Source organism: Chionomys nivalis, chromosome 17, assembly GCF_950005125.1.
Source record: "Chionomys nivalis chromosome 17, mChiNiv1.1, whole genome shotgun sequence".
NCBI lineage: Eukaryota > Metazoa > Chordata > Mammalia > Rodentia > Cricetidae > Chionomys > Chionomys nivalis.
Genome location: NC_080102.1, coordinates 39,116,620 through 39,132,791, shown reverse-complemented (window position 1 = coordinate 39,132,791; position 16,172 = coordinate 39,116,620). Strand labels below are relative to the sequence as shown.

At 47.8% G+C, this 16,172-nt stretch overlaps 1 protein-coding gene across 2 annotated transcripts in view; it reads right to left on the bottom strand.

Annotated features, from left to right (window-relative positions):
• Window positions 1-8,260: 8,260 nt before the first annotated feature.
• Zc3h7b (zinc finger CCCH-type containing 7B) overlaps window positions 8,261-16,172 on the bottom strand; it is a 52,736-nt gene continuing 44,824 nt past the window's right edge. For both annotated transcript variants that reach the window (XM_057791676.1, XM_057791675.1), the window contains 6 exons: window positions 12,362-12,495; window positions 12,103-12,208; window positions 11,882-11,990; window positions 11,534-11,667; window positions 11,264-11,427; window positions 8,261-10,933 (listed from right to left, as the gene is read on the bottom strand). In XM_057791676.1, coding sequence (XP_057647659.1) covers window positions 10,669-10,933; window positions 11,264-11,427; window positions 11,534-11,667; window positions 11,882-11,990; window positions 12,103-12,208; window positions 12,362-12,495 — 912 coding nt within the window. In that variant the 3' untranslated portion in view covers window positions 8,261-10,668. The remainder of the gene's footprint in view (window positions 10,934-11,263; window positions 11,428-11,533; window positions 11,668-11,881; window positions 11,991-12,102; window positions 12,209-12,361; window positions 12,496-16,172) is intronic.

The following is a 16,172-nucleotide window of genomic DNA, read 5'->3' as shown; positions in this document are numbered from 1 at the left end:
ACCTTGCTTCTTTGTCCTTTAAGTGGCAGTTGGCCACCTACCATAGACCCTTTCTTTTCCCACAGGTCCAATATGATCCTCAGGACATTGAATGTGTATGGGTGAAGTCAAGGACTTGTATATATATCCTCATCCTCCCAAGAGTGACACCACAGGGTCAGATTTAGGCAGAGATGCCAGACTGTGTAGTCTTTTTTTTTTTTTTTGGTTTTTCGAGACAGGGTTTCTCTGTGGCTTTGGAGCCTGTCCTGGAACGAGCTCTGTAGACCAGGCTGATCTCGAACTCACAGAGATCCGCCTGCCTCTGCCTCCCGAGTGCTGGGATTAAAGGCGTGCGCCACCATCGCCTGGCCAGACTGTGTAGTCTTGAACAAGCCAGAAAGTGATTCTGGGGCTCAACTCCAAAAGTGAACCAGTAACTCCTCTTCAGGCCTGCTTCCGAGGCTCTTGGTTTCTGTCCTGTGGCTGCTCTCCAGAATCACATTTTATACAGTCGGAAATGCTCCCAGTGCCTCTGCTGGCTTCTGCCCCAAGATTTTAGTGAATTCTTTAACTACCTTTCTTCCTCCCGAGTGATTCTCCCCAATTTACTGAAAAACTCCGTAACCCAGGCAGGCCCTGAACTTGTGATCTGTCTCAACCTTTCAAAGAGCTAGGATTAGACTTCTACCACCAGGTTTGGCCAGCTTCCTTTTTTGTTTTCTTCAAGGTCTGGGGATGGAACTGAGTGCTTTGTGTGTGCTGGGCAAACACTCTAAGCCCTCACTTAAATTCCTTTACAGTTTCATAGATCCCCTCTCATCCTCAGCCCTTACCATTGCCCCCTTTTTATTTTATTTTTATTTTTACTTTTGTTTTTCGAGACAGGGTTTCTCTGTGACTTTGGAGCCTGTCCTGGAACTAGCTCTGTAGACCAGGCTGGTCTCAAACTCACAGAGATCCGCCTGCCTCTGCCTCCCGGGTGCTGGGATTAAAGGCGTGCGCCACCATCACCCGGCTTATTGGCCCTTTTTAAAAAGATTCATTTTTATTACTTTTAATAGTTTGTAGGTGTATGTGTCTGTTTGTGGGTACAGTTATGTGAGTGCAGCTGCCCAATCAGGGCAAAGGCATCAGATCCCCTGGAGCTAGGGTTACAGATGGTTGTGAACTGCCCAATGTACCCATTGAGAACTGAACCCAGGTCCTCTGGAAGAGCAGCAAGTGCTCTCAACCACTAAGCCATCTCTCCAGCCTCTGTTTGTTTCTGTTTTTTTTTAGTTATTTATTTTTATTTTATGTACATTGGTGTTTTGCCTGCATGTATGTCTGTGTAAGGGGGTTCAATCCCCTGGAACTGGAGCTACAGACAGTTGTGAGCTGCCATGTGGGTGCTGGGACTTGAACCTGGGTCTTCTGAAAGAGCCGTCAGTGCTCTTAACTACTGAGCCGTCTCTCCAACCCCGTTTTTTTTTTTTTTTAAGTTATAAACTGATTGGCCCATTAGCTCAGGCTTCGTATTAGCTCTTATAACTTATATTAACCCGGGTCTGGAGAGATGGCTCAGAGGTTAAGAGCATTGCCTGCTCTTCCAAAGGTCCTGAGTTCAATTCCCAGCAACCACATGGTGGCTTACAACCATCTGTAATGGGGTCTGGTGCCCTCTTCTGGCCTGCAGGCATACACACAGACAGAATATTGTATAATGATAAATAAATAAATATATATAAAAAAAAAACTTATATTAACCCATTATTCTTATCTATGTTAGCCACATGGCTCAGTACCCTTTTTAGTGGGTTAGGCCACATCTTACTTCTTCCGTGTCTGGACAGGACTGGGGAGGAATGGGCTTCCTCCTTCCCAGAATTCTCCTGCCTCTATTTCCTGTCTGGTTGTTCTGCCTATACTTCCTGCCTGGCCAATTAGCGTTTATTTAAAACATAATTGACAGAATACAGAATTGTCCCCCACCATTTCCCCCTCTTTTTTTTTAAAAAAAACAAAGGAAAATATCCATAGTCCATTTTTTTGGGAATGTGGGCATAGTATTCCAGAATACTTCCTGCTGGTTGGAGGTGCTGATAATCTTATGGGGACCTAAAGAAAATTTATAATTATGATCAAGTCCTGACTGGAGTATCCTGTGAATCTTGATCATCTCAGGCAGCAGTCTTGAATCTGTTCTGGATGTAGAACTAAGACATCTGGGCCATCTATTCCTACTGGAGATTTCTCAGGTCGTCTTCCTTGATCAAACCTGATTTTTCTTAATTCAGAATGAATCCACAGTCTCTCATTTCCTGTAGAAACAAAAGCAAAATCTCTTCTCCAATGTAACATACCTTTTGACTTCAATTTTGAAGTCAAGGTATTTTCAAAATACCTATCTTTTTCGGCGGGGCAGGTCTCATCTTGCTTCTGCCATGTCTGGATAGGACTGGAGAAGAATGGGCTTCCTCTGTCTTTGTTTCTTGAGACAGGGTTTCTCTGTGTAGCCCTGGCTGTTCTGGAACTCATGCTGTAGACCAGATTGCATGTCCACCTGCCTATGCCTCCTAAGTGCTGGGATTAAAGGCATGTATCACTACTGCCTGTTGTTTTTTTTTTTTTTTTAATTATTATTGCGATTAGAGAGTTAGCTCAACAGTTAGGAGCACTTCTTGCTCTTGCAGAAGACCCAGATTTGGTTTCCAGCACCTACATACATACATGCAGGCAAACCATTCGTACACATGAAATAAGGAAATCTTTTTTTGGAGGGGTGGTTGTTTTGTTTTTCAAGACAAGGTTTCTCTGTGTAACATCTCTGGCTGTCCTGGAACTCATTTTGTAGACCAGGCTGGCCTCGAGCTCGCAGAGATCCTCCTGCCTCTGCCTCCCAAGTGCTGGGATTTAAGGTGTATACCATCATTGCCCTGATTTTTTAAAATTATTACATTTATTTATATTGTGTGTATGTGTAGGTGCACACAATGACACAATGGCATGTGTGTAGGTCAGAGGACAGTTTGCAAGTTGGTTCTTTCCTTCTACCATGTGAATCCCAGAAATGGAACTCAGTTTGTCAGGCTTGGCAGCAAGGTACCTTTACCCCAAGTCAGATCACCAGCTGTAATCTTAACTTTTGATCTTTTTGTGGCCTCCTGAGTGCTAATTACAGGTGTGCATCACTGTGCCTGGTTTAAAATGTGCATCACATTTTAAACATTTATTTATTTGTATATGTATGTGTGTGTGTTTGTATGGTCACTCACATGCCATGGTGCACATGTAAGGTTAGAAGACAACTCGTGAGAATTGGTTCTCTCCTTCTATGTTTGGAAGGAGACTGGACTGAGGTTGTGCAGTTTAGCTGTAAGTGCCTTAACCTGCTGGGCCATCTTGTTCACCTTACTTTTAATTTTTGTATAGAAACCTCAGTACATGAATCAAAGCCTAAAACTTTTGAAAATCTATCTATTTATTTATTTATTTATTTTCATTTCTGTGTAGATGTGTGTATCTGGGTGCTTGTGGGAGCAGAGGCCAGAGTTGGAGCCACTGGAACTGTAGTTACAGGCAGCTGTGAGCTGCCCAATGTAGATGCTAGGAACTGAACTTGGCTGCTCTTCAAGAGCAGTGTATTAGAGTTATCTGGAGGAACACAGCTGATAGAACAAAATATATATGTGATTTATTAGGATGCAGGCTGTGATCTGGGTAGCTCAGCATTGGCTGTCTCATGACAGAAAGACCAAGGATCTGACAGTTGCTCAGTCCTGAGAGACTGGATGTCTCAGCAGTTCAATCTGATGCTGGAAGGATTCCTACAGGGCTGCTGGAATCCGGCCGGAAGAAGTAGGTTCTAATACTCACAGCAACAGGGTAGGTGAACTTGTCAGCACAAGTGAGGACAAGGAGATAAAAAGCCACCAGAAGATGTGGCCCAGATTTAGGGTGGGTCTTCCTACTTCAGAGGATTCAGTCAGTAAAACCGCGCCCAGGTGTGCCCAGCTGCTTGCATTTTAATTGATTCCAGATGTAGTCAAGAAGACAGCCAAGATTAGGCATCCCTCCAGACCCCATAAATTATACTTCAGTACTGTCATTTCTATCCCTGGCCCTTCTCCCCCACCCTGTTCCTTTTCATAATAAATTTAATTTCTTATTTAACTTTCTGCACATGTACACTTATAAAAATGGAGTTACTTTTTTGTTTTGAACAGCTGTATGTTTCAGCCATCAGAGGCTGTCTAGTGGAGCATAAAAGGAACCCTCCCTCCTGCCATTCTCCCTTTGCTCTGTACCCCTGAGGTGAGAATGAGGTGGGGGCTGGCCTTTAGATTTGAGTTGTACTGTAATTGCAGCCAGGGACTGACTCGGGCTGGGTTGATGCATTAACTGGTACTTGGCCTCAGAACTTCTTCTTCTTCTTCTTTTATTTTTTTTAAGATTTATTTATTTATTATGTATACAGTGCTCTGCCTGCATGTGAGAAACAAGGCACCAAATCTCATTACAGATGGTTGTGAGCCACCATGTGGTTGCTGGGAATTGAACTCAGGACTACTGGAAGAGCAGCCAGTGCTCTTAGCCTCTGAGCCATCTCTCCAGTCCCAGAATTTTTTTATTTCTAATACAAAACTGTCTTACCACAGAGATAGAAGCCAACATGGTGGGTAGTATGCACCCTTAATCAGGAGGCCACAGAAGGAGGATCAAATGTTCAAGATTTTGGCTGGTAATCTGGCTTGGGATAAAGGCATTTGCTACCAAGCCTGACAACCTGTCTATGCAGTGAGTTCCAAGACAGCCAGGGTTAGAGAGACCCTATCCTGGGAAGCTTGTATTGCCTCCTTTGCCATGTAGATTCAGCAAGGGGCCCTCACCAGATGTTGCTGCAGACCCATCATGTTCCTTGTACTTTTAGCCCTCAGGGCTGCGGGTCAAGTAACGTCCATTCTTCACAGATGATCTGGTCCCAAGCATCCTGTTACGCAACAGAAGATAGATTAATGCACCAGACTAGAGCCTGCAAATAGTTCAGAGCTAAACGACAGACCTGGTAAGGCCTTAACTCTGGAAAACTGTCCTGTTGCTCAAGGTCCACACTGACACCCTTACTTTGTAATCAGGGGGCTTGCCTGGCAGCGTCACCAGTGATCAGCAGACTGCTGGCCGGGGCGGCTAGGATGGCAGCAGGGGAGAAAGGATGGCTGAATATGTACCTAGAGACATCTGGAGGGGCCGTGGACAGAGTTTGATTGTCCACATGTCCAGGGTTTCTGGACTTGGAGGTCGATGGTCTACATCTGTTTTTAATCAGTGTCCTGACTCCATCCCTGTACTTCACCCTTCATTTTTCACTGACCATATTTGTCCCAGTTCACTAGCAAGATTTTTTTTTTTTCCCAAGACAGGGTTTTTCCATATAGCCCTGGCTGTCCTGGAACTCACTCTGTAGACTAGGCTGGCCTCAAACTCAAGAGATTCACCTGCCTCTGCTTCCCGAGTCCTGGGATTAAAGGTGTGTGCTACCACCACTGCCAGGCTAAGAATTTGTTTTTATGTGACAACAGTTATGTCTATTTGGAGGCAAGCAGTGACCTCCACATGGAGGTCCCTTCCAAGAACTTGGTTAAGGACTTTGATGGTCTTCTGCTCTCTCTTTGGCTAGCAGGGCCTACTTAACTTCCAGGCTCAAAGCCAATGTCAGAGGGGCTGCAAGAATTTACCGCTCATTAGTCAGGTCAGTGTCTTAGGCCCACCCTTTCCTGAGGCATGGGTGTTTCCCAGCTAGCTACACAGGCCCCTAGTTAAGGACTATCCGATGTTTTCACAGAACCCTGCATCTGCCCCAGGAGCAAGCTGGGAGAGAGCACAGGAGCTGGTGCAATGTCAGTGCTTCTCAGTGCAGTGTCAGAAACAGCCCCGTGTTCCATCGGGGTCATCTTCCACCGCGTGACCACCAGACACTCTGAACATCCAGTTTCATTGGTACAGGGAACTACAGATGTGAAAGAAATGAAAAGGAAGAAGGCAGAATAGTAAGTGCCCACTGATTATGATGGAAAAATCAGACTGCAAGCCAGGTGGTGACGGTGCACACCTTTAATCCCAGCACTCAGGAGGCAGAGACAGGTGAATCTTGGAGTTAGAGGCCAGCCTGGTCTACAGAGTGAGTTCCAGGACAGGCTCCAAAGCTACACAGAGAAACCCTGTCTTGAAAAACAAAAACAAAAAGAAAAAAAAAATCAAGACTGCAGACTCAAAGAAAAATAGTCTTTTCGGTAGTTGGTCTTGTATCCCATGGATCTACATGGGGTGCGTGCTCACTTGGGTAGTGCTTCCTTGAGCCAAGTGAACATCAGAAGAGAACTAAAAGGAATTTCAAATTGGGTTCATTCAACCCCTTAGGTTTACTGCTCTCTCTTCAATTTCCTGGGTTTAAGGAATGTCCCATTGCAAACTTATATATCTGCCCTCCAGCCCAAAGACAGGCTTGTGTTTTTAGTTTTTTTTTTTTTTTTTTTTTTTGATTTTCCGAGACAGGGTTTCTCTGTAGCTTTTGGTTCCTGTCCTGGAACTAGCTCTTGTAGACTGGGATGGCCTTGAACTCACAGAGATCCGCCTGCCTCTGCCTGCCTAGTGCTGGGATTAAAGGCATGCGCCACCACTGCCCGGCTGTGTTTTTAGTTTTGAGACAGGGTTTCTCTGTATAGCCCTGACTGTCCTGGAACTCACTCTGTAGACCAGGCTGGCCTCTGCCTGCCTCTGCCTCTCAAGTACTGAGATTAAGTCTTACTTTTCTCATTCCGTCATTTATTAATTTGAGTACCTCCTGCATACCTGGCCAAAAGAACTTCTGTCTTCAGGGAATTCACAGGTCCAGGACCTTTGCTCCCAGGCCACTGTATCCAGTAGATTAAAGTTAACTGGCAAGCCAGGCACGGTGAAGTACACTTATGATCTCAGCACTCGGGATGCAGAAGCAGGATCATCCATGCAGGTTTGAGTCTAGCCTGGTTTACAATAAGAATTCCAGCCAGGCATGGTGGTACATACCTTTAATCCTGGCACTTGGGGAGGCAGAGGCAGGTGGATCTCTGAGTTTGAGGCCAGCCTGAACTAGAGTGAGTTCTAGGACATCCAGGGCTACAAAGAAAACTCCTGTCTTGAGGGGGAAAACGATTCCAGGCCAGCCAGGGCTCTATAGTAAGACTGTCTGGTGAACATTCACATTAGACTGAACATACCTCAGGAGATTTGAAAAACACTTCCGCAAGATCAGAGAGATGCCCAGTCTTTAAAAGTTGAGGAAGCTGTTGGGCATAGTAACACAGGCCTATAATTTCAGCATTTGGTAAAGCAGAGGCAGGGACAAATGTTCAAGGCTGGTGCATCCACTCCTACAAAAATAGGTGATGAGGCCGGGCGGTGGTGGCGCACGCCTTTAATCCCAGCACTTGGGAGGCAGAGGCAGGTGGATCTCTATGAGTTCGAGACCAGCCTGGTCTACAAGAGCTAGTTCCAGGACAGGCTCCAAAACCACAGAGAAACCCTGTCTCGGAAAAAGCAAAAGAACAAAACAACAACAACAACAAAAATAGGTGATGAGCCGGGCGGTGGTGGCGCACACCTTTAATCCCAGCACTCGGGAGGCAGAGGCAGGCGGATCTCTGTGAGTTCGAGGCCAGCCTGGTCTACAAGAGCTAGGTCCAGGACAGGAACCAAAAGCTACAGAGAAACCCTGTCTCAAAAATTCAATAAATAAACAAATAAACAAACAAATAAATAAAAGGTGATGAAACTTTCTCATATAACCTTGGGTCTTCCTTGAGCCAGAGGATCAAGGTTGCAGTCTGGATCACATTGTAAAGCATGGCATGACCCCTCACCTTCCTGGACGCACCCACAGTGGGCACAGAATCTAGAGTGGCACATGATAAAAGCAAGAGGCACAGGCAGTCCCACAGGAAGGGCTGTGAGCAGGCAGGCTGCATGAAAGCTGGCAAAGGGTGGCTCCTAGGACCGACCACTTGTACAGGGCACAGCTTGTCCCTGCTAACAAGGTGCTGCTGAGTTGGGTCAGCTGGGTCTCCATGTGTACACAGAGACACTGCCCCTCACCCCTTGGAATGTTTGCCCCAGGCACAGCCAGCTGGGGCCAGCTCTGTCCCAGCAGTCCTGGGCAGCCCTGGCCCCCTGAGTAGATGCAGTAGGGAGGAACAGGAGCGACACCTGGGGGACAAGAGTCAAAGTGCACACGTATGTTTTCTAGAACAAAGGCTAAAAGAAGCAAGTTTCTCTCTCATTTTATTTTAAGGACAAAAATTGTTATTAAAACATCTACATTATTATCAAGATACTATACCTTATGATATTTAATATTAAAGTGTGGTATTCTTAAATTTTAATACAGACATTTTAAAAGGACCATTAGATTGATTACTGCCCAGCTGATAAATGCAGCATCCCCTTCCACTGCCCCACTCCATGTCTACTGTCCATCTCATTCTTGCCTCCTAGGCCCCATTCAACTCTAGCTTTCCAGCTAGAAGCGATTAACTGCATTCATCATTTAAAATGTTTTGCTGTCTCCCACCCCAGGTCATCCTTGCAAGGGATCGGGTCTAGAATGTAAGGGAGTCCAGATCTTAGAGGGACCCCTGGACAGATGAACAACAGTAAAAGTCTGAACTCACCCTTCTCTGGTGGGAAGCAAACGCTACCCATGTCCTTTTCCTGAGCACACTGGTACTCCCCTCTAGACATGGGTGTGTGGGAAACAAAACTAGCAGCCAGAGCAGGGCCCAGGTGTGGGCCACCCTGCCCTTTCTGCCCAAATCATCTCTGAGCCATGGGTCCAGTCCCCTAAACAGCTAGATGACCTCATCAGTACCTCAAAACTCACAAGGATGCCTGCATTTTTTCCAAATTCTTTATCTTTAGCCCTCATTAGAAGAGATCCCTTGGATACCACACACATATATAATATTATATAGAGCGATATATTTAATACCTGTGTATATATGCATCACAGGGGCGACATATATACACACTAAAAACAAGGCTGGTGACGACAGACTGCAACACCACAGGTCAGGAGAACAAGTATCATCAACATTCATGGCCACAGCCCCCACCTTGGATGTGGTCTCACCTCATCTCCAGCCACACAGCACCCAGACTCTGCCATGCTGGCCAGCTGAGGGTAGGAGAAGGGGGCAGGGGAGAGAAGGTACATGCCATGGTTATTGGGATAAGGTTGGGCAGTGGCAGCATGAGGAACGGGCCCTTATGCGCAGGTGCCTATCATTATGCCATCGAGGACTAGCAACCCTGGCTGCAGGAAAAATAAAGAGTGTCTGTTCCACCTCACTCCTAGCTAGCCTTAGTTTCTGGTTCCTTCTGAGGTGCCCCACTTCTTATAATGATGTGGAACATTCTGGAATGTCTTGGGGAGCCAGGGGATGAAGGGGTGTACACACTTCAGATGATGGAAGAGACCTTGGTAGGTGGAGGCATGGGCTGGGGGTCAGCTAGGGTCCTAGGCAGCTAGCAGGGTTAGGCATAGAGTGGGGCTTGGATAGATTGGTGTAATAGTATATTTGGGTCTTTTGGAGAAACATTTGGGTCTTTATAGTAGGTCCCCAGGAAAGAGAAGCTATGTCACATAGTGGCCCATAGATCCCAGGTTACCTCCCTGCTCTCATTACCTGGACTCTCCCCATGCCTTGTACCTTGTGCAGAACATGAGCTCATGGTGCCTGTATTCTACCATCTCTCTGTGAAAGCTCTTGGAAATAGAACCTCTGGTGCTTACCCCAACAATATCTCCCCACAGGGTTCTAACAAAACCAATTCTTGTCTCAGCAGCCCTTCCCTGGTTCCCAGGAATGCCATATGGGGTTGAGGAGTCCAGCGGCTCCAGTTGCTAATGGATGGGGTCTTTTGACCAATGTTTACATCCCAGATCTGCACCAAATTGAGGGCCAGAGACCCCGGGCAAATCACTCCTCCTGCTAGACCTCAGTTTTCCTTTCTGCAAAACAGGGTTTGGGCTGCATCTTCAATAGTGGCTCACAAGATGGCTGGGTATGGGATGGTTGTTAGGAGCACCTAGACACCTTGGTCTAGTTCCAGAGATCATCTGCCTTCGCCCTTGCCCCTTTCACAGAGCAGGAAACTGAGGCCCCAGGTGACCAGTACAGTGTCTCCAGCTCCACTCACAACTACATTTTAAGCTAATCAGGGCCTCCTGCCCTCTGCTGTGTCCTGATCTTCCCCCAGGGAAAGGGAGGAGAAGGTAGAAAGGTAAAAGGACCCTCCTGCTGCAGATTCAAGTGGGGACCCCAGGCTCCCCAGCCCTTTAGGAGCAGACAGAATTAAAGCTGTAGGCTGAAGCTGGAGAGGTCAGCCAGGCCCCTCCCTCTCCAACCAGGAGAGCTAGACTTAGGGAGGGGCTGCCCCCATTTTGACAGGACAAGGACCCTGGGACCACTTGGGGCTGTAGTACATGACCTGGGTATACACACCTGGGGTGTTGGGGGTGGAAAGGATGGACAGGGACCCAGGGGACTGGAGACTGCCAGATGGGGTAGTCCCCTGCCCCCAACTAACCTGCCCTCCCTGGCCATTCTGTAAGGCTTTCTGTCCCCAACCCACCCCCGACCCCAGGACTTTGCCCACAGCTGGGATCTGGCCCTACTCCCCAGTGGTGGTGGTGGCGGCAGTAGCAGTTGCAGCAATGGGGGCTTCTGGGGTGGCAGCAGTGGTGTCCCCATCCTCTTGCAGCAGGAAGTTATATTTGCCGAAGTCATCATCCCGTGGACACAGAAGCATGTCCTTGCGGGCCTTGGCCAGCTTTTGCTTCAGCACCTCGCGCCGGTCCAGCCACTCATTGAGTTCCTCTTGTCCATGAGCACAGCGACACTTGTCCCCATCTGGGCAGGCCTTGCCCTTCTGGAGCCTGTAGGTGGTAGAAGGCTCACTGCCTGAGCTATATGCCTTCCTACCTGCGGCTAACTCAACCTTTCTAAGATGTACCTCTCCCCAGACAGCTCAGGTCCTAGCTCAGGGAAGCCCTGACACAGAAGCACTCTCTAGGACCTGATCCATGCTGTAAAGGAGAGGTAATAGGACTGAACCCATCCCTCCATCCTGACCACCCCCAGGACTGCACTGTACTCATAGCCAAGATAAACCAAGTCAAGGGAATGGGGCTTGTCACAACATCCCTGTCTTCAGGCCCACCTTCTACCTGCCCCTCTGTGCCGCCCCGTCATGCTGCCATTGGCACCTGTCACAGAGTCGGAACTCGCCCATAGGGAAGCGGTGGGCCCAGCCAGTGGCATCAGTGTCGGAGGTGAAGACCTTCTCCTTGTGTTTCTCCGACTGGATGTGCTGTTGCCACTGCTTCTTGCTGTTGCTGTTCTTGCCGCAGAGCCAGCAGTGGTAGCCCAGCTGGGAGCAGAGTTTTGTGGGTGCCAACTTCCATACCTCCACCCCACACAGCCCCTCCAGGCTGCCCTTCCAACTGGCCCTGGCCCAACATGTGGGCAGGGCTTACCATGATGTCAGCATAGTCTGTGGGCATCTGGATCTGCTTCTCCCCTTCCCGAGAGCTGATGGGTGTCCCTTCTCCAGGCTTCCCTGGGTTGTGTTTCTTCAGCCACATGTCATAGGTCTGTTGCATATCTAGGACTGGGCAGGGGACAGTGTGACTGGTGAGGGGGCTCCCCCATACACTCTACCCATGATCCCTGCTGGACTTGGCACAAACATCTTAGGCCCTGCTGCTATGCTAACCACTCACAGGAAGCCCCTAGTCAACAGGGCCTGCTGGGTCTGGGGAAGGCCCCAGCAGGATTCAGGAGGTATTAGCAATGAAGTGATGCAGGACAAGTCTACCACTTACTCTTGTTCTCCTTCATGAAGGTCCACATGTCCCTCTCCTCAGGGCTGTGTGCGAAGGAGCAGTTCCCCACATACTGGCACTTGCGGCCATTCTGAGCGTGGATGCAGAGCTGTGGGTGGACAAAGGAAAGCCTGCTGAGTCCCACAAGGCTGTGTCATTGTGTTGGCCAGTTAGACGCCTTCCAAGGCCTACAGCCTCTTGCCCACCCCAAAAGTGCTCACATCGTATTGCTGTGGAAAGTTTCGAATGGATGGCAATGGCCTCACCGACACCCATTTCCTCTTGGCTTTGGACATCACCAGAAGGACCCTCCTCTCCTTGGTCCAGCTGTAGATCAAAGATGGGACTCATTGGGGAGAATCAGAGAGAAACCCTCAAAGTTATAAGACCGTCTTTCCTCTCTCAGAGGCCTGGTCTCCCAAGTCTTGGCCTCCTTCCTCATGGTACTCTGGCAGTGCCCCGTCTTGCCCCGTATCTCACCAATGCCGGGCCTTGGCACTGCAGTACTTGAGGTCCTTGTCTGGCTCCACCACCTGCCCGTTCCTCCAGCACTGACCACACACAAACTTCATCTGCAAGTCAAAGGTGCTGGGCCCATATGTCCTTGGGGCACCCTATTGGAAGACGGGGGAGTAGGTTGGTGAAGCTATAGCCACCAGGCCTTAGGCCTCTGGAAGTCCTGGGACCACTAAGTCTTAAATGGGCTAGCATACTCTTCGGTTCTGCTGGCAGACAGTGCCCTCTGATGTGGTAGGGACCCCGAGCCGGGGAGTCTTTCTGCCATCTCCAACTGGGCCTCACTTAGCTTTACTTTCATGGAGGCCTGGCTTATGCAACCACTGAATAGAATAACTCCTCCTTTGAACGACTTATTTTCAATTTATTTATTTATTTTTAGACAGGGTCTCACTATATCACTGGCTATTCTGGAACTTGTGGAGACCAAGTTGGGATTGAACGCACAGAGACCGATCAGTCTGTTTCCTAGAGTTGGGATTCAAGGCACGTGATACCATCCTAGCCTTTTTTTTCCTGAAACTTATTCTGTAGCCCAGGCTGGCCTCAAATTCACAGAAATCGGCCTGCCTCTGCCTCCTGAGTGTTGAGATTAAAGGTATGTGCCACCTTGCCTGGATCCCAGGCTATTTTTAAATTAAGTACATACATGTGGGTTTGTGTACGTGTGTGTGGGTGCTCTTGGAGGTCAGAGGCATTGGTTAGATACCCCTGGAGCTAAAATTACAGGCAGTGTAAGCTGCTGACATGGATGCTAGGAACCAAACTTAAGTCCTTTGCAAGAGCAGTATGTGCTCTTAGTCAGTATAGCTCTTTTTTTTTTTTAAAGATTTTTATTTATTATGTATATAGGTTTCTTCCTTCATGTATCCTGCAGTACAGAAGAGGACACCAGATCTTATTACAGATGGTTGTGAGCCACCATGTGGTTGCTGGGAATTAAACTCAGGACCTCTGGAAGAGCAGCCAGTGCTCTATTCCTCTGAGGCATCTCTCCAGCCACCGTCAGTATAGCTCTTTAACATGTGGTCACAAAGCTATAATCATCTCAGAAGAAGGACCATCAACTGAGAAAATGTCTCCATAAGATTGGGCTGTAGGCAAGCACGTAGGACATTTTCTTAATTACTGATTGATGAGGGAGGGCCTAGCCCATTGTTGGTGGGTTGGTGGTCCTGGGTTCTATTAGAAAGCAGAGCCGGGCGATGGTGGCGCACGCCTTTAATCCCAGCACTTGGGAGGCAGAGGCAGGCGGATCTCTGTGAGTTCGAGACCAGCCTGGTCTACAGAGCTAGTTCCAGGACAGGCTCCAAAGCCACAGTGAAACCCTGTCTTGAAAAACCAAAAAAAAAAAAAAAAAAAAAAAAAAAGAAAGCAGACTGAGCAAGCCATGAGGAGTAGCAGTCCTCTATGGCCTCTGCATCAGCTCTTGCCTCCAGGTTCCTGTCCTTCTTGGCTTTCTGCCTTGGCTTTTCCCAGTGAACTGTGACTCAGGATACCTAAGTCAAATAAACCCTTTCCTCTCCAAGTTGCTTTTGGTTGTGGTGTTTTATCATAGCAATAGAGAGAGAGGGAGGTAGAGAGAGAGAGAGTCAGTTTTAAAATTATTGCTGTTGAGTTGCTCACTCGAGTTTCGTTTTTAAAAGTTGTGTGTGTGTACATGCATGTGCACATTTGGGAGTTTATGTACTTCATGTGCATGCAATGCAGGTGAACTGCTCTTACGGGCAACTGTGAGCTTCTAATGTAGGTATTGGGAACCAAACCTGGGTCTTCTGCAAAAGTTGTTGTTTATTAATGCAGGGTTTCCCTGTGTGTTGTCTGCCCTGTAACTCACTCTGTAAAGCACGCTGGCCTTGAGCAGAGACCCACCTGCCTCTGCTGGGATTAAAGGCGCGTGCTACTACACCTGGTACAGCAAGCATTCTAAACGGCTGAGTCATCTGAGTCTCTAACTCTCATTTGAGATTCTTTTTTTAAATGATTGAATAAATCTTGGTGTGGGTTATCACTGAATCTCCATCAATCTGACATGGTTTTGAACACACTCCTGCTGTTCTGTACTACATACTTATGCACTGTGATGTTCTCAGCATTAACAACTATAAAAACAAAACACTGATCAATTCCAGGATGTGCTGTCTCTATACATTCTGTAGTTTCAACTCTTCAGCCACTGCGTAGTTCTTTATGTAAAATTAAACAAGCACATTCATTAATGTTTTCAACTTAATAAACAATAAAATTATATGTGTACCAAAAAATAATTTTAAAAGACATTTCTTTATGTCCTATCATTAGTAAATGATTAATTTATAGCCAGGTATGGTATCTTATGCTGGTAATCCCATCACTTAGGAAGCTAAGGCAGGGGGGACTACTATAAATTAAGATTTCTAAAAATTAACAGACTTTGCATAGGTTACAAAGTCAGTCCCAGAAAAACAAACAATCAACAAAGTTAGTCCCAGGAAATACTGGACTACATAACGAGAATCTCAAAACAACAAAAATTTTGATTTATATGTCCATTTTTATACACACATATCTGTGCTGCATAAAAACTACTCAGATGAAAACAAACGAAGAAAGAGAAAATGTAGCAGGCCCCGTCCTTGGACACAGCATGCTGTGTCACGTGCTAGTCTCTACCTGGAATGCCCTTCCTCGATTTTTCATGCAACTTATTCTAAAAAATGTCTTTCAAAATTCAGCTCAGGTGCTGGAGAGATGTCTCAGCACATAACAGTGCTTTCCACATAAGCATGAAGACCACAGTCTGATTCCCAGCACCTCAGTAAAATCCAGGTGAGGTTCTGTACATGCCTGGAACCCCCCAGCACTGGTGGTGCGGAGACAGGACATAGCCAAGCAGTGCAAGCCCTAGGGTCAGCAAGAGACTTCGCCTAAAGGAAAAGGCAGAACATAGAGGACACCTGGTACCGCCTCTGGCCTGCACACACTGGTCTCAGCTCAGGCTGCAGGGGGCGCTCCTAGAGCTCTCCTATGACAAGGCTGCCACTCTCAGGGGCTAAACTACCTGTCTGACCAACCAGTTTTAAGTGCCCGGTATGTAGCGGAGGAGGAGTTCAGAGGTCGGAAGTTGGCCTTAGACAGGAGGACAGACAGCCTTAGATTCAGGACCCTTCTTCCCCAGGGCAACGTCCAGCTAGTCTGAGGCTCTTTTCCCACCATTCTTCCAGACCTTTTGTCCCTGCCTTTACTCTGTAGGCAAGAACTGCTTTTCTGTGCCTAGGACACAGTGGGGAGTAAGAGGCGGCCTTGGCTAACTTGTTTTAGCTGTCTTCCGCCCCTTCTGTTCCTAGAGACTCCCTCTCCCTCTCCACCTGCCCAGGGGCTCGGGTGTAGGACTGCCTGTCGGGGCAGCCCTTGGTTTCTTCAGGCTAGCAGGTGCATCTGTCCCCGAGCAGTTCCCTCAGAATAGTGACGGGCACTGCCCAGCACAGGGATCACACATCTCACTGAGCAGAGGCAGCTCAGAGCAATTCCTTACCCCCTCCTTGCCAAGAGCTTTTGTGCTTCTTCAAGGGACAACATGGTAAGTCAGCGGCACTGGGCCCAAGCAGTATCTGCCCTGGTGGCCCCTGGTTTCACAGGCCTACTAACTTTACTCTCTAAGATGTAAGCAGGCAAGCGCCTCATGCCTGGGCCAGTTCCTGAGCTAGGCCTGGGTGGTGTCCTGGTGGGTAGGGAGGAATCTTGGCAGTGGGGGAGGGGTAAAGCACCATCAGCCAGAAACCACCCTTGGCCCTGG